At 43.1% G+C, this 26,310-nt stretch overlaps 2 protein-coding genes across 2 annotated transcripts; one reads left to right on the forward strand and one right to left on the reverse strand.

The window, feature by feature from the left end:
• The first annotated feature begins 2,584 nt into the window (after window positions 1–2,584).
• Window positions 2,585–12,918, forward strand: NT5C3B (5'-nucleotidase, cytosolic IIIB). The gene is made up of 9 exons (XM_075278678.1): window positions 2,585–2,827; window positions 3,978–4,076; window positions 5,952–6,021; window positions 6,114–6,160; window positions 7,567–7,652; window positions 8,389–8,478; window positions 8,578–8,740; window positions 10,898–11,098; window positions 11,846–12,918. The coding sequence occupies exons 1-9, from the start codon at window positions 2,822–2,824 to the stop codon at window positions 11,954–11,956; spliced, it is 873 nt and encodes a 290-aa protein (XP_075134779.1). The 5' UTR covers window positions 2,585–2,821; the 3' UTR covers window positions 11,957–12,918.
• Window positions 12,919–13,076: 158 nt separating this feature from the next.
• FKBP10 (FKBP prolyl isomerase 10) lies at window positions 13,077–25,282 on the reverse strand. Its single transcript, XM_075277179.1, has 10 exons — window positions 24,998–25,282; window positions 19,937–20,082; window positions 19,649–19,838; window positions 18,221–18,366; window positions 17,341–17,530; window positions 16,853–16,998; window positions 16,526–16,715; window positions 15,385–15,527; window positions 14,553–14,716; window positions 13,077–13,713 (listed from the first exon to the last, which is right to left on the reverse strand). The coding sequence occupies exons 1-10, from the start codon at window positions 25,186–25,188 to the stop codon at window positions 13,528–13,530; spliced, it is 1,692 nt and encodes a 563-aa protein (XP_075133280.1). The 5' UTR covers window positions 25,189–25,282; the 3' UTR covers window positions 13,077–13,527.
• Between the last annotated feature and the right edge of the window lie 1,028 nt (window positions 25,283–26,310).

The following is a 26,310-nucleotide window of genomic DNA, read 5'->3' on the forward strand; positions in this document are numbered from 1 at the left end:
GTGACGGCTGTCGGAATATGATGACTTTTCAAAAAAAAATGTTTTAACACAGTTTTGGATTTTTTTAAGGGGTCAAAATGTAAATAAAACCATATAAATTTGGTATCCCCACCATCGTAACCAAACACAGAATACAGGGGACAGGTCATTTTGGTTGCACAGTGAACGCCGTAAAACCAAAGCCCCTAAGAAAGTCGCAGAAATGCATTTTTTTGTCAAATCCACCCCATTCAGAATTTTTTCCCTGCTTCCCAGTACATTATATAGAATAAATAATGGTGGCATCGTGAAGAAAAATTTGTCCCAAGAAAAATTAAGACCTCATATGACTCTGAGAGCGGAGAAATAAAAAAGTTATGGGGTTTAGAAGGAGGGGAGTCAAAAATGAAAAACCAAAATCAAAAAATGCCATCGACCGGAAAGGGTTAACTTCAAATACTTCTGTCCCAAAGTCACTATGTAAAGTTTCTCACAACACCGTATAGCAGCTCAAATACAAATTAACTTCAACACAAAAGTCTCACGTATTCTCTGAATTACAACAAAAACAAGATACAAAGTTACATTTCATATCCCATACTTTATACACAGTACGAAAACCTGACCTGCGCCTGTATATACCCACTTCTACAATCACCGCAGACGAAGTCGCGGGTACCAGCTAGTCACTCATATACGAACAAGTAAACATTCAAATGGAGTCTATGTAAAAGAGATGCCCATAAAGTGAAAAATACTATTCACACAAATATAAAGGTATAAATGGAACCCCCTGTGAATAAGTTACCTATACCACACTGAAAGACCAGCTCACGCCCGACGCGCGTTTCGCTCCGTCCGGAGCTTTGTCAAGGGATAACCTTTAAAAAGATTATTCAGGGCTCGTTCACATCTGCGTCGCCCTCTCCGTACTGCAGGTTTCCGTTTCCTGCCTAAAACAGAGGCAGGAGACGGAAACCTGCAGGAGTCTCTCTCACCCATTCATTTGAATGGGTGAGAGAGATGTCTGGCGGTGAGCGTTTTGCGCTCTCCGCCGCAAAACCGGGCTTTATAATCCGGACACAGAGTCGGATATGCAGTACTCTGTGTCCGGATAAAAAAATCCGGTTTCGCAGCGGAGAGCCTAAAACGCTCACCGCCACTCACGGTCGGACCCGGCAGGGCCGGCGTCAGTGCACGGCATAGTCGGGCAAGTGCCGGGGCCCACAGAGCCTCTGGGGGCCCCCCGGCACTTGCCTGTCACGATTTCAGCTCATCGGCGTCCGTCCGCCGATGAGCTGGAATACATACGCAATTAAAGCAGGAGCTGAGAGTTCAGCTCCTACTTTAAAGCTCCGGCCCGGCTTGCATGTGTAGGCGCGATGACGTCATCACGCCTACACACGCAAGCCGGGCCGCAGCTAAGCAGGAGCTGAACTCACAGCTCCTGCTTTAATCGTGTATGTGACTGGAGAGAGGAGCGTCGGGGGATCGATGGAAGGTGAGTGATGGAAGGTGAGTGTAAGTGTTTGTTTTGTATTACATATAAAGGTGGAACATAATGAAGGGGGCCCATGAAACTGGGGGGCAAATGAAGGGGAGGGGGGGAACGGCATGACACTGGAGAACATGAAGGTGGTGGGGAGAGAACGGCATGAAACTGGGGACAAAGATGGAGGGGGCCCAATGAAACTGGGGGGCAAATGAAGGGGAGGGGGGAACGGCATGACACTGGGGCAGATGAAGGGGGTGGGGAGAGAACAGCATGACACTGGGGCAGAGACGGGACATGAAACTGTGGGCAGATGAAGGGGGAGAACGTGATGAAACTGGGGACAGAGATGGAGGGGGGACATGAAACTGGGGGCAAAGGAAGGGTGTATATGAAACTGGGGGAGAGATGGAGGGGGGGCATATAATTTACGGGTGACTGTAGGAGGATTGTACTGTGTGGGAGCACATGATAAATGAATGAGAATGGGTGGAATCAACAAAAGTGGGTGGAGCCAAATTTGCCGCGGCGCGCAGAGTGCGCCGCACATTTTGCTCCTCTTTCTTCTCTTTAAAAATTGGGAGGTATGGCGTTGGTGACGCCACACTCCTGCATGACGTCATTTGCTTCATCTGCGACGCACAGTGTCTCGACTCCCCCGCCTCCTTTACAAGGGGGCCCACTGAGGCTCTGTCGCCCAAGGGCCCATAAAAACCTGGAGCCGGCCCTGGGACCCGGTCTGTGCTTTCCGTCTTCTGGCATGCAGAAGACGGAAAGCACAGAACGGAAAGAAGAACGCAGGTGTGAACCTAGCGTCAGGTGTTGCTAATCCGTTTTTTCCAAGTATATACAGCAAATACTGTCACTGGTGAGGACCTGCTCCCTCTGGAGTAGGGGAGTTAGCCAATTCACTGCGAGCTGGCTAAATACTACTGCAGTTCAGGACCTGACCACTAGGAGGCAAAAAGGTCCTTCCCTAGTATAGCATTTCCTAACCAATAAAATGGCTGATGGCACTAGACGGCGACAAAAGAGTGTGCTTGCGCCTCCCGGAAGTTCTGTACGTGACCCGGAAGCGGCGTTCTGCCTATTACTATATGCACTGTATGTGGGATACACGTATGCGGCACATGTGTATGTTATAAAGCGCTGCTGTATGCCGTGTTGTGGTGCCGGCTTCTTACACAACCCCAGGTATTCTACCACCAGGGGGCGCCGTGCTGACTTCTAGTGCGCGGTATATTGTACAAGCCCCTTCCTCATAGAGTTCTAGACTTCATTGATTCAGTGTACGGGCTGTGAGCAGACGAGTCATATTGCTGGCGACTAAAGGGCTAATACAGAAGAAGCATGCTTGTGAGTAATGGGTGAGCTGTGTAATGCAGAGTCATTGTACTGGGGAGGGGGAGTCTCCTGACAGACTGGACCACTGACTGAGGCTTCCATTATGGTCAGTGTAATGTGATGGACTGTCTGCTCTTGTGGGCCATGTTGGTATCCAGTGTAGTTCACACCTGCACCTGCAAGCAGAACTTTTCTGTGTTTTTTTTTAATTTTTCAGGTGGAAACTCAGCGGACCCTATTGTAGTCTGTGGTTACACGGGGAATGGCTTTTTAAGCGGGTTAGGTATCCGTTTTTCGTACCCCAATAACAGAAACCCAGGAGCAGGTGTGAACCTAGCTAGAGAAATATCAGATAAGTCTTCTATTACATGGCACATCTATAGACAAAGTCTTCTATTATATGGCGCTTCTATAGACAGACGCATCACTAGGTTACTAGGAAATGGGAAGGGGGGAATCATTTGGTAAGGCATTGTTCACACCTGTGTTCTGTTGGTCGCCTCCATCACAGGTTCCATCACATGAACAAAAATAGCGCGGTTCTGTTCTTTTTCCTTTAAAATGACGGAGCACGTTATAACCGGGTTTGTTGGTGACATAGGCTGTGTTCTGCTATTATGATGGAGATGAACAACACGGGATGATATGGCAGATGTTTCACTCTCTGATGTTACCATAAGGCTGTGTTCAGTCTGTAAAATATGGACAGTGGGGGGAATTAAAGAAGATCTACCTTCCAGAATTATGGCGTAAAAAAGTTGCAAACAAAGACTGAGAACTTTATGGAGCACATCTATGAAGGCTTATGGTATTGACGCCAGTGTTCTTACCTCCAGAGTTAGCAGAGGGTATGCCTCCTATATGATAAGGTACACGCCTTCCCATAAATGATGTGCACCCTCTACCGGGACTTACACCTGGAGGGGAAGTGTATGCCAGCTTAAAGCCGGGTTACATCCCCTACATCATTTACGCCATATTTCTGGCATAACTGATAAATCTGTCGGGACTTCATCCTCTGCAGTATCTTTACATGACTGATTGATGTGTTTTTTGTATGTTCCTGAAACAGACTGACAAACAGATACAAGGTTATCTCCCATTTACTTTTGTTTTTAGGTTGTGTTCTTTGAAGTTATTAACATCCTACTTACATCCTTAGATCCCGGAGCTGAGTAAGGACACAGTCCGCATAAAGGACCCAGAAAAAGTCAGAGAGCTAATCCTAGCATTGAAAAATGGAGGAGATAAGAAATTACAGGTAAGCTATACAGATCCAAGATATTATATCGTAAAGGGTCTAAACTGGCAGATCACTGACTGAACTTAGACTATGGGTGCCAGCTCTGCAGACCTGAAGGGCACACGGGTAAGGTATAGAGAGCCTGAAGAAGAACATCTATCCAGGATATCCATCTCCAGGTTCCCTGCTGCTACAGAGTATCAATGTCCCCCATGCCTTGGTAGCAAATTAAAAAGATGCATGGTTGGCACAGAGGGCACTATGACTAATATGGGACAAATTGACGCTAATATGGGGGCAATATGGCTGGCACTGATATAGAGTATTGTGGGTGCATGCTAGATGACGTTGCTACAAGAGCACTTTGGATAGCACTTTATTAAGGGCCCACAGGACTTTAGTTACAACATCGGTAGGACAATAAATTCCACTATGGGCAGCGCAGCCACTAAGTGAGCTTTTAGCTCTGGAGAAGGGACATAGACCACCGCTACCGATTACCATATTTTTCGGACTATAAGATGCAAAATTTGGGGGGGAAAAGAAGGGTGCGTCTTATAGTCTGAATGTGGCTCCTGGCACCCGCCGTACTAGAGAGGCGGATGCCGGCACGGGATAGACGCCGGGGCCTGAGACATCGCTGCGCTCCTCTGCCCTGCATGAAGCCAGCAGCAGCAGCGGCGATGCTATTCCGCTCCTCCGCCCCCCCGCCGCTGGCTTCATGCAGGGCAGCGCAGCGATGTCTCAGGCCCGGCACCTGTGCTGGCGTCTATCCCTCCCCGGCATCCGCCTCTCTAGTACAGCGGATGCCGGGTCAGTATCGGTGGCCCCTTCTCCCCCGGGGCCGGTCCCCACCGGCCCCGTACCTGTGAAGTTGCAGGCCGGCTCCTGCGCGGCGATATCGCAGGAGCCGACCTGTTCGGGTGACAGCCGGGAGCCTACTGAGGCTCCCAGGCCTGTCATTGCTATATTAGTATTGCGGCTGGTCTCTATGACCAGCCGTAATACTAATATACAGAATGTCCCATAGACGGCAATACAGTTGTATTGCCGTCTATGGGACTTGCAATCAAGTGACCGCAGGTTCAAGCCCCCGGGGGGAATAAAATAGTAAAAAAAAAATATAATAAAAATATGAAATAAATAAAAGTTCTAAATCACCTCCTGTTTTTTTTTCAATACAAGGTGATCTAAGAAATAGACATTCCCCAAAATGGTATAACTAAAAAGTACATCTGGCCCCGCAAAAAAAACCCACTCTATGCATCCCCGTACAGCTGCAGGGTCACCTGTCAATGTGGCCTTGCAGCTGTTGCAAAACTACAACTCCCATATATTAAATATTTTACCATTTTTTGCTTCAAAATTTTTTTTCCCTATTTTCCTCCTCTAAAACCTGGGTGCGTCTTATAGTCCAGTGCGTCTTATAGTCTGAAAAATACGGTACTTCAGTAAACTGTTTGGGGATGGAGAGACAGAGCACAGTGAGAGCGTATCATCCTGTCACACATATACAGCCTCTTCGCAGTGAAACCGGTTTTGTTCTATTTTTGCATGGACACAAAGTTGGACATGCAGGCCTTTGTGTCCATGAAAAAAAAAAAAAAAAACGGTTTCATTGCGGGGAGGCTGCATACGGACACCGGTGGTTTACTTTAAAAACTCATTGAAATGAATGAGTTTTTAAACTGAGCACCGGCAAGCCATCCCCAAGCTGTTTGTTCTGGAATTTTGGCGGACTAAAAGCAGGCGCAAGTGTGAACGCCCCTATAGTCTTGCGTTTGGTTTTTTTGTTTTTTTTTCTTCAATTTTTAATACATAAGGCGGCACTTATTTCACAATATTTGGCGTCATTTGCTGTCTCTGTCACCTCTGTCATATTCCATTTTACAGGTGATCTCTGATTTTGACATGACACTGAGCCGATTCCAATTTAATGGAGAGAGGTGTCCCACATGCTATAGTGAGTATATGTTTGTCGCCACCTACTGGCCTCTTGTAACATTCTTTGGTCCATAAACTTGTTTGACAACTCCTGCCCTTTTTCCTATGCAGATATTATTGACAACAGCAAGATGATTAGTGAGGAATGCAGGAAGAAGGTAGGTCCTGGGCTCATGTACACATCCTAATGGTAGAAAAAGAAAAAAGTTTTGGAGCTCACCGTGAGTGATCACAAGTCCTTAAACGGGGTGCACGATAAGTTTGTAGACCAGCAAACACGAATATCCTACTTCTACACATCCTAATGCATGTCTTAAAAGACTGGGTCTGGTATTGTAGTGTAACTCCTTTCAGGCGATTGAGAATGAGCTACCATACCAGAAAGAGCCTATGGGTAGAAGTGGTGCTGTTAATATAGCTTTTTTGTTTGTTTGTTTTTGTTACGTTGTACGATCCCTTTAAATGTAGTCCTGCAACACTTTTTCTTCAGCTCTGTAGAACTGACTCTCTGTGTCATGGTCACATGTAGTTACACATATTTTTATACCTATATGTATGTGTATGTATATATGTGTGTGTGCATATATATATATATATATATATGTGTGTGTGTGTATATATTGTATTACCCGCAACTTCGTCCCCAGCTCCAGCGCGGCCCCGGGACCACCTTCCTCTGCGCACCTGTCCTCTCAAACCCCCCCCCCCCCCCCCGCACGCGCTCCCATGCCCTTCCTCCGCCGTGGCGCCACCGCCACTCCTGCCCGCGCGCACTGGACAATTTCTCATGAATATGAATTACTTTAGAAACAAGTGATTGGCACTTCAAATTGCCATGAAGGACACTTTCTAAGCCATTAACCGTTAGGTATTGCCATAGTAAATACTTTAATCTAAAACTTAAAGGACAATTATCTCCTCTCCAAAGTACAGGAGATAAGTGTCTGAACACTGGAGTCCAGGGACTGTAATATTTGGCAGCGCCTGTAGCACGATGAAAGCTAATGGAGTGCCGGTCTCACAACCTCACTGGTGCTCCATTTATAAGGAGGCTTTAGGGGGATTTTTGGTTTCCCATTCTTCTGATCACTGGGGAACCCAGAAGTCAAGCTCCTTGTGATCGGACACTCATCCCCTGTCCTGTGGATAAGGGGATAAGTGTCCTTAACAGCACAAATCCTTTAATAATGTATCTGTGATGTATGATAAAACTAATATCTGACTGTTAGGATTACACCAATAAATGTTGCTACAAGCCTATGAATGGGACTATAGGAACAACTTCCTCACTGACATCCTTTAACCCTATAGCAAGGATAGGGAGCCTCAGCTCTCCAGCTGTTGCAAAACTACAACTCCCAGCATGCATACTTGCTCTGCTGTTCTTGGAACTCCCATGGAAGTAAATGGAGCATTTTGGGAGTTATAGTTTCACAGCAGCTGGCGAGCCGAAGGTTCCCTACCCCTGGGTCATGAATAGTTGAGATAGCCCCTTTACATGTAGTTCTTCATCAAGTGGTGTATACTATTTATTTATTTTTTTTATGTCTCATCCTTTTTGTAGTTGAAAGATCTATTTAACATCTATTATCCCCTTGAGATCGACCCAAATCGGACCACTCAAGAAAAGTATCCTCTTATGGTGGAATGGTAAGGCTACAGAATAGTGAAACAATTGCTTGAACAGCCATTTTGTAATATACACTCATTGACAAAAATAAATAATTACACACTTAGAAATTTTGGATTGCAGCAGTATTCAAATATGTAAATGGTGACCAGTTGGTCTGATCACACACTGGGTGTCGCCAAAAAAGTACATAATATGCCTTCCCTGCTGTCTTTAAAAAAAAAAAAAAAAAAAAAGAATCTCTAAGGGGGCATTCACACTACCGTCGGTGTCCGACAGGTAGTGTCCGCTGCTAATGTCTGTTCAAAATCTTGTGCGGACGTTAGCATTGGATACTAGCTGTATCCGTGACATTTTGCATTGATTTAAATGGAGATCGGGTGCGTTCTTTTACACTCCGTGCCTGTCCTTAAGTGTCCGTTCCCAAAGATGTCCGACTTTTCAAGCGGACAGCAAAACCCGACATGTCAGGTTTTGCTGTCCACTTGAAAAGTCGGACATCTTTGGGAACGGACAGTTAAGCACAGACACGGACAGTAAAAGAACACACCCAATGTCCATTTAAATCAATGCAAAATGTCACGGACACAGCTAGTATCCAATGCTAACGTCCGCGCAAGATTTTGAACAGACATTAGCGGCAGACACTACCTGTCGGACACCAATGGTATTGTGAACGCTCCCTAAGGCTACTAGTAGTGTGTATTTTGCAAGAGACCTTTGTGAGTGTCCTGACCAGTGTGTAACGTATTTTAGGTGGAGTAAAGCTCACACTCTGCTCTGTGAGCAGAAAATACAGAAGCAGCTGCTGGCACAGGCCGTGAAGGATTCACAGGCTAGATTAAGGTAGAGTAATGATACCAGCTCCACCATAGGGGACATCATGTTCCACACCTTTCTCCTTCCTCCCAATGTCCACATTGTCTTCATTTTTGTTTTTTTCAGGGATGGATTTGAGAAGTTTTTTGACACCTTACACTACACTGAGATCCCTCTTTTTATCTTCTCTGCTGGGATTGGTGATGTTCTGGAGGAGATTATTCGGCAGGCTGGAGTGTATCACTCCAATATAAAGGTGGTCTCCAACTACATGGATTTTGATGATAACGTAAGCAACTTTTGGTGGTAAGAGGGATATATCTTAAAGGGGATCTCGCCGCTCTTCTGATATGTCTTTTGTAGTAAATACCTGTATTCCCCATGTAAATACCTGTATTCCCCATATAACTACAACTCTGGAGCATCTTTACCTAGAACTCTGCATTGTGCAGTTCCTCTCTTACTCCTCCAGGAAGTGTATGAATAATTTAAAAAATTGTGCGTTTCCATTCCACTTTGTTAGGTTTGTCCCTGCTGGTGCAGCCTCAGTAAGTGTTAATGGTGTCAGAATGTGTAGGGACACTCTCTGTTTGACAAAGGGACTGCTATAGCCCAGTGATCATTTCATTTGTACTTTACCAAGAGGAATAACACAGTACAGAGGTCTGAGAAAAGCTGCTTTAGTATTTTCATGGGGTATTTACAAAAGGGTTTCTTTTCCATGAGTCTAAAATTGGTTAAAAAGAAAAAGAAATGAATAACTCCATCTGCCAGTCTCCTTAGTCCCATCTTTGCCAACTACATTTCTACCATAGAAACCTCATGACCCAGTGGGACCAAACACTGCCGAGTCATGTAAAATCACTGGGCAAAACTTCATGTTGCTTCTTGGCACATGTCATGCGGCAAGCAAAGTTAGGCTAAGGCCCTACGTATCAAAAGACAGTGAAAGAGCATTCTGTTTATTTTTCTGCTGTGTTTTTAATTCAATTTTTGGTTTTTTTCTCTTCCCCTCTTCAATCCATAGGAAAAATGTTCATAATTCCACAGCTAGAATTAACGTACTGCATTTTTAAAAATGCTGCTTATCTGCAGCTTTTTTTTTTTTTCTGCAGTATGGATGACATTAACCAGAATTTCATTCTATTTGTTGGTACTGTAAAACACAGCAGGCAGAAACTCAATTTCATGCATTTCCACAATGTGGGGCCTTAGCCTTAAAAGGATATTCCCATGTACATAATCATATCTATATTTGCAGATAATTAAAAGTTAAACATTTTTGCAAATATAAGTAATTAAAAATTCTGCAGAGTTTTAAAGATTTTCTCTAATCATCTTGTCTTGATCGGTTTCCAATGGATATGACCACGAATGCAGAAACTTTCTACGGTCTGGGTCTTGTCAGGAACTCAGCCATGATGTCCTTATTGTATCTGGGTTATCAGGCAGGGGACACTACATGTATGACAAGATATCCCAGCCACAATAAGGAAATCATGGCTGATTTTCTGACCTTTGAAAGGTTCTGCATTCATGGTCGTATCCACTGGCAACTGATCAAGACATTTAGAGAAAATGTTTAAAATTCTACAAAATGTTTAAATACTTATATTTGCAAAAAAAATTTACTTTTAATTATCTACAAATTTTAAAATGGTTATGTTGGTGGGAATACCCCTTGAATCTCAAAGCCCCTTCATCTTCTGGCTATGAGGATGGGGTTGGAAACTTTTGCCCATTTCGAAAAACTTGATAGTATATGTTTATCCTATAGATCAGGGGTCCTCAAACTGCAGCCCGAGGGCCACATGCGGGCCCGCCAAGCACTTCTGTCTGGCCCGGCAGGCGTGCATTTATAATGAAGCTCCTGGGGAGCTCGGGCCAGGCCATGGAGCGCACGTCACTTTACCTATTGGAGGGCACTGCTCCCGATGTCTGTGCGACCTGCTCTGCCTCCGGCCCACTGTTTAAAAAGTTTTAGGACCCCTGCTATAGATGGACATATGATGGAAGAGGGGTATAGATATCTCAGACTGCATTAAAGGAATGTGAAGGGCAGATATTGGTATAGGGTAAGCAAAATGTAGAGACTGATGGAGCAGGGCATGGAACAAGCATTTTAGAACACCCGAGTGAGGAACCCTCTGTCATGCTCTGACCCTTCAGATCTTGCTTTAGGTATAATAGCACAGGCTACCCGGTTTGCCAGATATGTTTCCTCTTAAAGGAAGTCTTCTCACAGCACTTGCCTGCTGTCCAAAGAATAACCAATCAGTTCACTTCTATGGGACTGAGACGTACAGCATTCTGTCATTCTCATAAAAGTGTCTTGGTAAGGCATGTAAGAATGTATTCTGTATATTCAAGACATGAAAAGATTGTATTCTAGTGGATCTTTACTGGGATATGAGGTGTTAAATTCTGTATATTTCTTTTCTTCTAGGGTGTCATGATCGGATTTAAGGGTGAATTAATTCATACGTATAACAAGAATAACTCTGTCCTAAGAGACACAGAGTATTTCCAGCAGATCAGCCACCGCAGTAACATTATCCTCCTTGGGGATACTTTAGGCGACCTCACGATGTCTGAAGGAGTCACCAATGTAGAGAACATTCTTAGGATTGGCTTCCTCAATGACAAGGTGAGCACAGAATAACTGAGCCCCATTTGCCAGACTCTTATGGTTTGATAAACTTCGTACCACAACATTTATGGTAAACTCCACCATTTCTGGTGTGAAATAGTGGTTTTCAAAGTCAAAAGGGTTTTCCCACAAACATAACCATATTTAAAGGTGTTTTTCTATTACTGCCTACCCTGGCTGAGTAGGTAACACTGCACTCCCTCTCCCAACCCCTGTTCTGGGAAACAGTTGAGCACAACTGTTCTGCAATGTTTTCCTAATTCCCATAGAGGTAAATTGGAGTTACAGAAACAACGTAGAACAGTAAGCTGCCATTTTTCTTGTGGCCGCGGGCATGCGCAGTCGGCTCTGCCCGAGGCCCACAAGTTTGACCGCCTGCGCCGGAAGAAGACGCGTGAAGAGGACGTTCCTGAAGAAGATAGAGGCGTCGCTGGAGAGTTCTCTCGCAGCATTGGGGGTGCCCCCAGTGCTGTTTGAGCGCTGGGGCCCACCCCCAGTGCTGCGAGAGAACTCGTTTGCTTACCGACGAAAACCGGGATTTTTACGGAACAGCGGCGCGGAGAAGACATCTAAAGGTAGGAAAAGAATAGCCTTTCTTAAGGCTATTCCTACATGTCAACCAGAAAAAAAAGTGTTTTAATGGTAGAATCCTTTTAACTAAGGCAAATGAAATACTGGGATGCATTAAAAGGGGCCTCAATGTACATGATGAGCAATGTATTTTTCTGTTCCTTGTCACTGCAGGTGGAGGAGCTGACAGATCAATTTTTACAGTCCTATGACATTGTTCTGGTCAGAGATGAAACCCTGGATGTAGCGAACGGTATCCTGAACTTCATTACTGCCAAGAACTGAATACCTCTAGCAAAGTAGAACTCCACTAATCCCCAATCCGGTACAGATTCCTTCCAACGCAAACCCAGGGATGTTATTAGTTTGTGTAGTCATGTTCCCAAGACCCTCTCAGAATGTGTATGGTGGAAGTTGGCGCTCTCCTATCATTAGCACTGTCCAGTATTTATCACTATTACTTGCCTCATACATTTGCACTGCCATGCTGTCTGAAAGCTAAGTCTGTGCCATTGTGCCCCCTTGTGGTTGCTCAGATAAGCATATCTGATACACGCCGCATCAGATAAAGTGTTATAGCAAACAGTGTCTGGGGGGCAGCTCACTATATTAAGCCATTGCATACTATGTGACCCTAAGGACAAGTATATCAGTATATATAGCATGGAATAACATAAAAAGCAATTCCCTAAGAATTCCTCCCTTTACTATGAACAATGGTAGGTAACTCTCTTGAGGGAGAGTTATAGGAATACCCTTGGCTAACGTACATTGTACTGTGCCAAGCAACCTATCGTACACCACCTATCCATGCCCTTCACTAGTCTAAGGCAGTGTATTAATGATATCTGCAGTATTCCTTTTAAATTCTCTTTTTTTTGCCTGACAATTCAGTTTGATCACTACAGCCAGCCTTACAGATGGCGTCATTTTATGTAAACTGACATCTAACCTCTTTAGTAGCAGGTTTGGAAAGAATTACGGTTTTGAAGCTAGAGACTTGCCCCTGTGTCCAGTACAGAAGATACTGCCAGTCAGCCTAGATCTATAAGGCAATATGGATAGACCTTACTTATACTGAGACACGATCAATGGCTTTTCCTTTTGCAGCTCCCCTGATCTACCTTCTAGCAGGATATTTCTTTAGTAGCGGTCCAAAGTCTATTTACTATGCTTCACAATTTCCATGTAAAGGATTTAGGATATGGGTCCAGCCACTGCTGACATCTCTGTATATAGGGGACCCCTAACCCTATCTGTTTTGTTTTAGATAATACATCTGTTTTAATAAAGCTGATTAAAAGCTTTGACCTCCGTGTTGTATTTTGTGACAGCTTTGAGGTCTAATATTTAACATAATGAGAAATAAAAGGTCAATTTCACTGTAAAAATTCAACCACTGGTTTTAATAGCGGAAAATTTCATTGCAAAAATAACATTTGATTTCTGTCATAAACTTGGGGCGTTGCAGACGTTTCTGGATTTCTTTGGACTATTGTAAAAGGTGCAATACTCCCTGGGCACAAGAAATGAATAGTCTTTTGCATTAACTACAGTGAGTCTTTTTTTTTTTTTTTTTTTTCTTCCACACTTGGTGTCCATCAGATCTGTCCTTGATCAGGACCATCACCTCCACAGATATGGATTGTATTGTGCAGAGCTGCCAAGTAATGCCCACACAGCTAGAAAAGCCTGTAACCACTTGATATACAACAGGTCACAGCTGCCCCTGGCTGTAATGGGGTTCCAGAAGTCGCAGTCCACACCAGAATCTTACAAGGGACAAGAGACCCAGACTGGGATGGTGGTGACGTAGGTGGGACTGGTATCTTCTTGATTTTTCAGCACACTGCCTCCTATAGTTCCTCATGAACCCGATCTGCCTCCTCTTCTGCCTTCAGTTTCAGTTCGTCAGCTGTGATTTTCTGGTCCTTGTTTCGGTCCTGATTTACAAACATATCAGAGATGGATTTCTCTTGGTCTACCTCTGGAGCGAACCGGCCTTTGCCTTCTTCTACCTGAGTCTTCAGGAAGGTGGAAAACTAAAATATAAAGTATCAGATTGAAGTGTATATTCCGGATATTACTAAAGCAATATTACCATACAAATTTAATATATTTTCTTACCAGCAAGTGGTGACACAGAGATCTGATTTAGAGGAAAATGCAAAGGAAAAACTGCAACCCTGTTTGCTAAGGAAATTATTCATTATAACTAGAGATGAGCGAGTACTGTTCGGATCAGCCGATCCGAACAGCACGCTCGCATAGAAATGAATGGATGTAGCGAGCACGCGGGGGGTTAAGCGGCCGGCCGCCGTCAAAGTGGAAGTACCAGGTGCATCCATTCATGGAGCGTGCTGTTTGGATCGGCTGATCCGAACAATACTCACTTATCTCTAATTATAACTTATTCAGGGAAATTGCCAAAGAGCAGCACCCAAATATGTTCAGGTTACATAGCTATAGTGGCGCATGTGGAGATGTGCGTTTTATGTCTACATCTCCAGTACAACTGTTGGTAAAGGCATCTGGCAGAGAACATATCTGCCTCTTGAATGCCCTCTGAAATAGATAATATACGGTACATTGTATAGATATTGCTATGCATTTTCCAAACTGCTCTGGGTAGAGCTCCAAATAAGTCATGCTTGCAAAAATCTCACTCTGCTTGTTATATGCAACGTTTGCAAAGTGATGACAGGTCCTCTTATAAAGGTGCACTTATATTTTAGGAACCCCTGCATGAGGACCAATGGGTAACTACAGCTGCGGAAGAGAAATGTGCTGAACTTGTGGGTGACCTGTCTCTCATGCCAATATAATGACAGTCACATTGTGAGAAGGACTATAAGGATAACCTGGCGTGTTATTCACTTACCTCTTCTAGTGGAACCTCTCCGTTTTTATCCAAGTCCATAGCTTCAAATAGGTTTTCAGGACTGTCACCAAGCCAGATAAACAGATAACCATCTGGGACTCCTTCTTCTCTATGTACCAGCTCGATGTCAAACTTAATCACAGCACTTGCAGGTACTCCACGGGCTACAGGAACAAAAAGTAAGAGTAAGTAATCTTATGTGATCCACCAGGGATCAGATGCTGAAGATAATGTACATAAGTAACAATATTCTGCTCAGAAAGTCTTGTTCCACTGTGCCTGGTAAAACATTAAAGTAGAGGATTTACTCCGCAGCTGGAAACATCTGGTTTTAAGATTTTGTGCAAGGAGCCAGGAAACAGAATGAGCTCATATTGTCATCAGAAATACTGAGTGTCTTCTACTGTCTACAAGTAGAGCAGCTCTCCTAAGATACTGTGGTCAGTCTTTTGAGATGTCTGTTGGTAAGAATAACCCGTTATGTGTGGGTTCCAAGTAGAGAAATTGCACATTTTTGTAATTTCAGCATCAGGTAGAAGCCGTGAGAGTCAGCAAGGATACAAAAGGTGGCAGAATGAAGATGGAGACCAAACATGGATGTGGTCTCCAGCTCATTCAGCTAGGTGCCTGACACATGGTTGGCCAGCTAGTCATTCAGCTACTGCTTTAGTGATAATCATACTAAATGACTGAACACAGTACTCTACCGTGTTAACCCTTCATACCAGATCTGTACCTGTATAGTCTGAGGCGGTATAGACAGTCAGATTTAGGCAACCATTTATTTCATACCTGGTAATCCATGAGAGAACCAAATCCATAAGTGACTCACCTCCATTTTCTCCGTGTCCTAGGTGTGGCGGTACAATGACTGTCCTTCTCTCTCCTACACACATTCCCATCAGACCCAAATCAAGACCATCAATAACTTTGTTCATGCCCAAGGTGATTTGCTGTGGATTTTCAAAGGCATGTCTATAAGAAAATAGGATAAGGGATGAGTTTGACATAAACCTTCATTCAAAACAGCGGGCTGTGATAGGACCTAAATGTTAGCAGTATACAGTAAGACTCTGCAAGGATGCAGCATCTGGGGATTCAAAAGAGAACATTTAGCCCGAGTTGCATCTGTTCCAGTGTTAAAATAGGGAGTAAGTATCCGATCCTTTGGGGTCCCAGAAGTTCCCCATGCATTTGAATTAAACACAAGTACATTGCATGACTGCAGTGGATTAGAAGCCCCATAGAAGTGAATGGAGTCAGTCAGCACACTAGCATTTCATTCACATGTATGTGGCAAAAGGGACTTTAAGGACGCCATTGGCCTGTGAATAGTGAACAATTGGCTTTTAATGATAAAGCTGCTTTAACTAAACAGGTCATTTAAACATTTGAGAAAGTTATATTGCTGGGTGACCATGTCCCAGGACCCCCATTACCACAAGAAGGAAGGTACAGAAGTGCTTAGCTGAACACTGTGCCCTTACAGCTTCTATTGGCAATGTTAGACTTTCCTTCAAGAAGGGGGATTAGCCTTGTATGGGCTATATACATATTATAGCTTATAGACGGCTCTCCAAGAATAGATGGGTCTCAGCACAGATACCTTCCAATGATATAAACTTCTGACCTATTGCATATACCTTTTAAATGGAGTCTACCACCACATTACAGGGCACATCACAGTAATAAACAACCTATCTTTGTTATATATGTGCCTTTTGTAGATTTGGAGGGGGAAAAAAGTAACCTTTGACATTTTATGCATATGAGGTATTTGGTGCACTGGGGGCACTGCTATTGCTACTGAATTAGCATGGATGACGTGATTGCAATGGGAAGATCAACTCTCACTGTATGGGGTGATTGTAGGAATCTGAGTGACAGACCTGTGGTTATTACCTGTAACCATGTGACTAGTAAAGTTTACAGTAATAACCTGCATGTAAATGTATATGGATACAGCTACTTACGATGAGAAGAGCAGGGTTCCATCCATTAGGGAGCAGTTGTAGTGATACTTGATGAAGTCGCCCTTTTTAGAGGTAATATTACACACCTCTGGCTTGTAGGATACCTCTATGTCAACAGTGTCTTTGGGGTTATGAAAGTCAATCACATGTACATCAAAGATCAGCACAGCAGATCCAGGAATACTGTTTCCTAGTTGTGATAAGTAGATAGTGTAAGCAGCAATAGAAAAAGAGGTATTCTGAAAAATATTGGTGCCTGTAAAGCAAAATCGCTATTACGGAAAGTACATGACTGCCAGAGAGTAGAGATCCATTCAGTTACTTTACCTGCTCCATTTTCTCCATATCCAAGATGTGGAGGGATGACAATTCTTCTCCATTCTCCTATACAAACACCTTGAAGGCCAGCATCCATACCAGGAATAATGTAACCCATTCCAATATACGTGTTGTATGTGTGGTTTCTGGAGTAGCTGCACAGTAGGTCATAAGACATTTGTTAGACATATAGTCATCTTACACATACCTCAGTGGTTATTGAGAGAATGTTATGAAGCCTACCCTCTAAGGAGATCTTCCCATCACCAAGGCTCCTTTATTACTGGAGCTCAATGTAGGTAAAACATTAGTGAAATTCCATGTAACCCAAGAATATCCAAAGGAGAACTGCTCCATTGCCATAAAGGCATCCAAACAAGCATTCACAAAGGGAGCTCGCTTGGTGTCTACTGAAGATGAGGATATCCCCATTTTGCAAATATTCAGAAATTTTGAGAATTTCAAAGAAGAGCATTCGCTACATGTAATAGACTTACCTGGAATCAAACAACACTCCATCCATGAGGGTGCCATTGTAGTGGTAACGGACATAGTCTCCTGTAACAGCCTTGCGCTTGCAGTTTTCAGGGAGGACCTGGTTCTGCACTGTAATCCCATCTTTGGGGTTGTGAAAATCTATCAGTAGAACATGGAAGACCAGAGAAGCGTGTGCAGGGATGATTGTACCTAGAGAGCAGAACAAACAAGAAGTACATTGGGAATTATTCCATTAAGGCAGTTTCAGATCTTTTATTGGGATTATCCATTTTGTTTCAGTTTGCATTATGCTTAGGATATTATGGTGAAAGGATGCTTAAAGTGAATGCTTCGTAGGTCCAAATTTGGGTGGGGATTAATTTCTTAGCATATTCTTAAGGTGGTCAGAGCTCTGTGTTTCTGATACAGAGCTCTAAATGTCTTACATAGTCAAAGATTTAAGTAGTAACGTAGATTTAAACATATCAAGCTGCCTCCAGCCACCACTAGGGGGAGCTTACTGCATACTACCATTGATTTCAATATACAAATAATATGCAGTAAGCTTCTAAGCTCCCTCTAGTGGTGGCTGCAGACAGACAGCTTGTTATGTTTAGATCTATACTTCACCTGTCTAATGAAGAGTTTGTACCTCAATAAGCAAGATGTCTTCAGATACAATATAGTGCAAATGTATTTTAATAACATTTGTTCAAGATGGTTGCACTGGATCCAGGTTTTGTAGACAAGTTGCAATTGTGACTAACACTAAGCCTTCGGTTTACTGGCATATACCCTGAGATTGGATATACACCCCTACATGTCTCTATGAGTAGTTACATCTTTTACACAACTAAAATAGGTGAGAATATGGAATTTAATTGTTTTATGCCTACTTACCATATCCCTTTTCTCCATAGGCCAAAAATGGTGGTACAATGATCTTCCTCCACTCTCCAGCGCACATACCCACTAGGCCTTGGTCCATGCCTTTAATTAGCCACCCTGATCCCACGTAGGTATTATATGTGCTAGAGCGACTGTAGCTGTAGAGAAAATTCACATATATTGAATTGTTTTACAGGGTGAACTATTTCCAGATCCATTGTCATAGCTCCATATACAGTCTTATGAATGCCAGTGCATTAAAGACAGTGATAATAAAGAAGTTATCCATTTATTTAGATTGGTCTGCTAATTATAAGCTGATCGATAGGAGCCCCCAGCAGCTAGACCCCTTATGATCTATGGAGGAACCCAGCTGTAAAAGTCCAGTTCCCTATAGCACCACCAGAGTAGAAGGAAGCATTACACAGCCATGTATATCATGTATGAACTGGGTCAACTAAAGAAAGAACCCTTCTTAGCCATAAAGGAATAAACAAAATTGTTCCCTTCATGTTGGTTGTGCAAGCACAGGGACAGCTGAAGCAGCTCTCCATAAATCTTCAAGAAACCCCTGTGAATATGATGTGGAATAGGGGAAAGTTCTTATATAGACCATCCTCTGCAAGAGTTAACAGCCTTTAGCCTTCGTCCTAATTTTCAGAGATAGTCTGTAGCAATTGTCTTTAAATTGTCGCAGTACTACAACTCCCAGCATACTCAACAGTCCTTTAATTTTTTTTAATTAATTTAGTAAAACCAGATAGTGAAATATTTCTATTTTCTGGTAGTAGATATTTTAATTTTACTTTCTGTCGTCTTAGTCTTCTCTGTCTTGTTAACAGCATTTAGCTTTACAGCAGTCTCGTGGTCATATCCAGCAATAGTCTAGAGCTGACTTGTTAAAGTCCATATTAAGCCAGGGCCCCACGAGTTGGAAACACCGCGATTTGCCCACACCGGAAACACCACAGGAAAAATTCACAGTGGTGTGGTTTTGGAAATCGCAGCATGTCAATTATACCTACAGAAACACATCCTGCTTTTTATCAATGTCAGCTGGCTAGTTAGACAGGACCCGAGGACATCGCTGGAAGAGGAGGCGTGGCTGAAGATGACGTCGGACCCTGAATGCCCGCCCCCCGTGCACGTTCGGTAAGTTGAACATATTCTGTTTTAGGGTTTTATTTGAAAACGGGGGGGGTAGTTTAATTAGTTTAATATAACTTTAACGGTACCTGAATAGCCTTTAAAGGCTATTCACGTATATGTGGAGCTCTATCAGCATGATTTTGCTGATAGAGCCCCTTTAACATAAAAACTTGATTAAAAAAATAGGTGATTTCCCTTTAAACTATAGCATACCTATTTTCAGGTATAAAATCTGTGTCATCTGATGGACTAATGGTGAAAATATACAAATCCTGTAAAGCAGATTGTTACCTTGAGTCAAAATACGTCCCATCCAAGAGTGTTCCATTATAATGGTATCTCACAAAGTCGGAGTCCTGGACTGTTCTGTTACAGTGGCTGGGCTTTTCTAGTGTTGTGATCTGAACCTCATCTTTTTTGTTCCACACGTCCACCAAGATGATGTCGAAGTAGAGAGTAGCATCGGCAGGGATCATCCCGGCTGAGGAAGAACAAATAATAAGTAAGTATACATCTTGCTTATTTGTCATATTAGACATTATGTACTAGATACAATGGCATGGACTCCGTGATACTTACGAACTCCTATGCTGCCATATCCCAGATGTGGGGGTACAATCAATTTCCGTCTCTCGTTCACGCACATTCCCAGAATCCCTCTGTCCAAACCAGTGATTAGACGGCCTATTCCCACAAATCCTGCTACAGGAATCCCTCTGTCATAACTGTAAGGAGAAACAATAGGGATTTCATGTTTGGAGGATATATTCACTTTAAAATGTGTTGTCATAAATAGCCAGTAAAAGTAAAAGTTAAAAAAAAATGTATAATATAATAATTTAAAAAAAATAAATAAATTTTAACCAGGAGGAGGCGCTGAAGGAGAGAAATTCATTGCAGTCTGATCCTGTAGTCTGGACCGCCCTCTGGTAACTGTTATCAGTTATATGAGAGGAAAAGCAGTTCAGACTACTCAGACGGACGGATGTGCAGCAACCAACAGGTTAAACACTATTTGCATGTATAGCAATAACAAGTTACTATGGCAACCAGAAAGTCATCCATAATGACGGGGTTTTGCTCAGTACACTGAACGCATAAAGCTAAAGGCTTTTATAGACCGCCTTTACGGACAGCCATCTTTCCCTGTACCATCTGTGTATCAGATGCTTATTAGAGACCAATAACTAGTCACAGCTGGCAATAGGCTGACTATGGGGGGTGTGGTGGGGTGTCAAAACCTAAAATCATGTGTAAGGCCTGCACATCTTTACGCTAGAATCACACTTACGTTGGGGTTTCTGTTCTTTGGGACCCAAAAAACAGAAACCCTTCATCCTCAAGGCTGAGGCCCCACGTTGCGGAAATGCAGCTTTTTTTGTTGCAGATTTTGTTGTGCTTTTTAACCAAAGCCAAGAATGGCTACAAAAACAATGGGAAATATATAGGAAGTTCTTATACTTCTACATTCTGCTCAGTCCATGCCAGCTTTGGCTCAAAAAAACGCAACAAATAAAAAAGTGTTTTCAAAACATGGAGCCTTTACCTAAAAAACAGTTACCTTTAGAAACTATAATGGAGTCCACCCAGTTTCCGCCCGAAAAATGCGGAGTGAAGAGTCCTGCTTGTGTTATCTGTAGCCCCCCTCTCATATAGGCTACAGCCCCCAGCACATTAACCCATTATTTACTAAACTCACAGGTTGTCATTGTCTCCTATATCTCCCCCACACTGACTTTCAGATATCTTAAACTCTTGTTCCTTGAGGGCACATGAAACAGGAGGTCAGAGAACAGGTCATCGGACTTTAATTCCCCTCTGGCTAAAATAAAGTATTATCTACGAGATACATTGAGGCCGTACGGTTCTGGACATGCTCGGATGATGTGACTATGTATAATGCACTCAGGTTCTTACATGCGCACCACTCCTTGCTCAGGTATTTATTCCAAGATATGCTTGGCCAAGTGTAGGTTGTACTGTAAGAAATACAGAACAGGTATAGATGGATAGGTAGGGGTTAAAAGAGGGAATGGTTTTAGGAAACCCTCAGTTACTATTTAATAATCTTCTATTTGCTTTTTGGTCCTTGCTGGGTGGAGGGCGTGGCTTCATAGGACCTTTACGTTACGTCACCTAATACATAGGATCAATGAAGTCCACTGCCACTGTGGTGTCGGCCATTTCTAGGGTACATGATGGGGTGGACTTAATGATCCACAACCCATAATCGCTTATTTATGTTTAAAGGGACAGCTCAGGAAGAACTGGGGCAGGTTTAACAAACTAAATGCACCAGAATTCTAGCTTTATTTGTGCCAACAACCTGCCATGCGTGCCGTACACAGTATTCATGATGTATTTTAGATACTTTTTCTGCTTTTCTCAACAACGGGACACAGCTAAATGGGAAAGGGTAGCTTAACTAAAAGGTGGTATAAAGAGGCACCAAATAAACCGGTCAATGGTAGCCAATGGTGTGCAAAGGGGGCGTCTGATGGCCCAATGAATATAGAGCAGGTCCTATCCAGCCCCCGCAGAGTTGAGAACACCACAGAATACACTCAGACGTCACGCAAAGTGAAAATGATCCCCCTCCCCTTTAATGGTGCTCATTTGTGCACATGGGTCCTAAGCCTGCACACTCTAAATATCACCGAGAGTTAAATTAAACCGGCCCCACTATATTATGTCCTAGTGCAGGGCCTGTGACACAAATATTCTAAATTCGGCCACACACATTAGACGTCAGGACCGTTCAACTGAAGTTGGAATTGGCTGAACAAATAATTCTACCATCAACATTACAACTAAACCGCCCATCCAGCGAATCCAAAGAACTAATCCGCCCATCCAAAGAAGTAAAGTGAGTCTATGCAATTTGGCTGATGGTCAGCTAAAAGTGGCTGATTATGATTATGCCAAATACTGGTATTTTTGGCTGACTTAAAAAGGGACATGTAACACCACAATGACCTCCTGGACTCCTAAAACAGCAAGCAAATCTCAACAGTCATTTTGTATGTGACTCTAGCACTTTATATGCCAGTCGCATCCAAAAAGGGGCATAGCCAACACACTTTATGCCATGTCACAAGAAAGGGGGCGATGCCTTGTCTCTAAATTTTCAAGGTGTACTGTTCATGCCATTCTCCCACAAACCACTGCTCAGATGTTGGCAAGTATGGACTAATCCCCCACTGCTGTTTGTTAACATTGTAGGGTCTGTAAAGAGAGGACCCCTGTATAAACTCTCCACCCATTGAATTAATAGGTACAGCTATATATGGGCTTTATAGCAACTACATCCATGTGTTGTCACTCCAGCTTTCCTCGAGTTCCGAAAGGCTAATCTACATAACTAAGAAAAGAAGACAACCGATGTGCAAAACGGCCATGAAAATAGAAGTTTTGCACCCGAGGAATGCCAGTTTTCACAGATTCCCTCATACATTACAGTGTATGGAAGGATCAGTAAAAACGGACAAAAATAGGACATGACCTATATTTTGATGATCCATGACACCAAACCTTCAGAATAATAGTCATGTGAATAGTCCCCATTCACAGACATTACATTTAATACCGCCATGTGACATCTGTTGAAAAAACAGCCATAAATCGCTTTCCTATGAATGTAGCTTAACTCTTCTTCTAGGATGGGCAATCCTTTATATCTAGTGCTGTATGCAAAGCTCCTATAGAATATCTCTATAATATGGAATCTGGTGGCACATGGAACAGTTGTACAAAACTGAGGCATAAGGGAAAAAAGTAGGCTCCATACACTTCTATATATTCCATCTTACAGATTTGTATAACTTGGAGATTGTGTACAGGCATAATACACCTCAGGATTCGTTCACATCTGCGCCCGTACTCCGTTCTGCAGGTTTCCGTTTCCTGCACAAAACGGGGGCAGGAGACGGAAACCTGCCGACATGTTTCAAGGCCATTCATTTGAATGGGCTTGAAAAGTCTCTGGCCGTGAGCGCCGGTGAGCGTTTTATGGGCTCCGCAGCAAAACCGTTGTTTTTAAACCGGACACAGAGTCGGACATGCAGTACTCTGTGTCCGGTTTTAAAAAAAAAAAAAACCGGTTTCGCCGCAGAGCGCATAATACGCTCACCGGCGCTCACGGCCAGACTTGGCATGACAGGTTTCCGTCTTCTGCATGCAGAAGACGGAAACCTGAAAACGGAGATCGAACGCTGGTGTGAACCCAGCGTCAGAGACTGAGGCCTAAAATTATATGATTACTCAGCTTTCCCAGGAACAGATAGAGCTGGGAATTTTTAACAACAGAAGACGGCCCAAGATGTTACATTACTGGTGATTTACTTATTTTTGCCGGTAATGCCCACTAGTACTATATACCTAGTGGATGCATGGAGCATTGCAGATCATTACAGCTCTTGTAGGGGGACATCTACAGGCAGCCAGCACTGCAGGCAATGTTTGGCTCAGCCACGTCTACAAATAGAAGCCTGAATCCCACCCATCACACATGAACACCTCCCTTACATCACTTTGCATAGCAGCTACTGCTGCTAGGCTTAACCACCTACTAACACTACAACTGAGGTGGGCTGAAGGGTGCAATGTATGGAACAGAGACTTATTACACTTACGGTAACACCAGTTCTTAAACTTTGACTCTTCTGGAGATCTTCCCCTAATGCTTACAGTGTGCAGCAAGATGGTTCCTACACAAGGAACCAGTGAGCAAACCTGCAAATAAAAGCTCCCTAGCCATATTAGCTGACAATACTGCCCCCAGAGTGAAGGCAACCCAGAACTGTAATGTCTACCCCATAATTATAAGATGTTACACAAAATACAAGTGCATTTACCCATTCCCATACATTAGATAGTCACCTCTTCCTGAACACTTTCTATAATAATGCTCAGGAAACAATAATTTGTAGTAAGGTCTGAACTGCCGGTTTCCCTAACCATAGGTCACCATAGAGAAGAGCTCCGTCACTCCATACCTATGGCCACATCACTACCAATAGTGATAGCATATCACTAGGATACTCAATCAACCCCATCAATGAAGTGGCAACGGAGCTGGGAGTGGGCCTTGCCCCTTTAGCCCCAGTAGTCCTGCATGAGTTTTCTCATGATAGTCTACCTGCTTATTCAGTCTCTGAAAAAAAGACAAGCGTAGCCATCAGAAGTTGGAGACCCAGTTCTTTACTGGTAGCAGCTTCCATTTTATGCAGGCAATTGTTGAGGGGCATCCCAGTAGTCCAAACCCCCCACCAATGAATGGGACAGACACATGCCATCAATGTGTATAAACGTGTTATACGATATACTTCCTGCTATCTACTGTCTTCCTTTTTAGGGAGAAAAGTATACAACAAATGTTGACTTCCACCATACATCCCATAAACGAAGGGTCTAATATTATTCCTCCACATAAAGCATATATGATATATAATACAGTAAGGGTAGGTTTAGTGGTAACAATCACACTTTTGCCCATCCTGATAATATTAGGCCTCAATGGTCTTCATACACTTCTTTGTTCTCCTAAGAAAACATCTTAGGAGGCTTCTGAGGTTACCACAAAAGGTTGACACATTGAGATATCCCCCACCACTGAACCCCTGCTATAGAATAGATAAGTACCTGGCATCAAACTTCAGTCCATCTTTCAGAGTCCCGTTGTAATGGTATCTTACAAAGTCTCCCATCTGAACTTCCCTGGGACATATCTTGGGAATGTCGTAGCGATCAATTACGACATCTTCTAAGGGTCCAGATTCAGAAGAGACGCAAAATATTAGGAACTGAAGCCAGACTAAGCGATTGGAAATCATATTTGCAGGAGATCTTCGGCCCTGCAGTCTGTCACCGCTGCCTCTGCTTCCTCTCTACTGTTCCTTCATTGACTGCCAAGTCTCTGGTTATAAAGGAATTTTTGTTAACGTGGAAAGCGGGGCTTCAGGCTGGATATTTAGCTGGTTGGAGATATCTGAGCCGGGGGAGGAGACTGAACTTCCTACAAAGGAGAGAGGAAGCAGATTCTTCTTCCATGTTCTGTTCTTAAAAAGTTACATGGCTAAAAAGTTTCAATAAATGAAATTATTATTTTATGTAAAAAGATTCACGTTCTAAAAGAAACTAGAGGAATAGGCTAAATAATAAGAGAAAAAAGCTGAAATTGTCCAAATGTGGGACTGAGGGAGTGCAAGCTGCAGGGTCCTAGGCAAAGCCAACAAGTAGCTGCGTTCTTCATGCTGGGAGTTGTAGTTGCAGCACCACACACATACATATTATTACTTACCGATTACAATCTCCAACTTGGTTCAATCTGATGTGGATGAAGTTACTGCATAGTCATGAAGGCAACTGTACGATGCCTAGAGAGTATGGCGTATACAGTAGGTTCTATTGTAATTCATAAGCCCCATGCATGATACATTTCTGGCTGTCATAAGGTTGCACCAATCTACACCAATGTCAAATCGGGGGAGGGGGATCTTAAATGTTTGGACACTTTAAGCAGAGATTGACACATGGCAGATTTAATGCAGATGTTTATGCAACTGTAAATCAGCTCCATACATCTGAATAGGGTATTTTGGCAGCAAGTGCATAGATTTCTGCAAGCCACATTACATTAAATAGGACCCAGAGACATTAGCTAACATCATTATAGTGATGTAGAGTTTCATCCCCCATCCCCTACAGTCTACTGCGCTATAATGGAGTGTCAGTCTTCACTGCCATTGTAATTTTCTACTCTTGAATCTGGAACAGTGCTAGAGGGACTAATACAGGAGAATGTTATAATGCAATGTCCTACATTCACCGTCTAGTTCACACAACAGTCCTATTACACCCCCATGGAGTGCAAATAGTTGAAGGGGTCTGGGGCACATTTGTCACCATGATGTTATTTGGAATCCTTGTGACATGTAAATGACTTGTGTGATGAC

This window comes from Leptodactylus fuscus, chromosome 6, assembly GCF_031893055.1.
Source record: "Leptodactylus fuscus isolate aLepFus1 chromosome 6, aLepFus1.hap2, whole genome shotgun sequence".
Taxonomy (NCBI): domain Eukaryota; kingdom Metazoa; phylum Chordata; class Amphibia; order Anura; family Leptodactylidae; genus Leptodactylus; species Leptodactylus fuscus.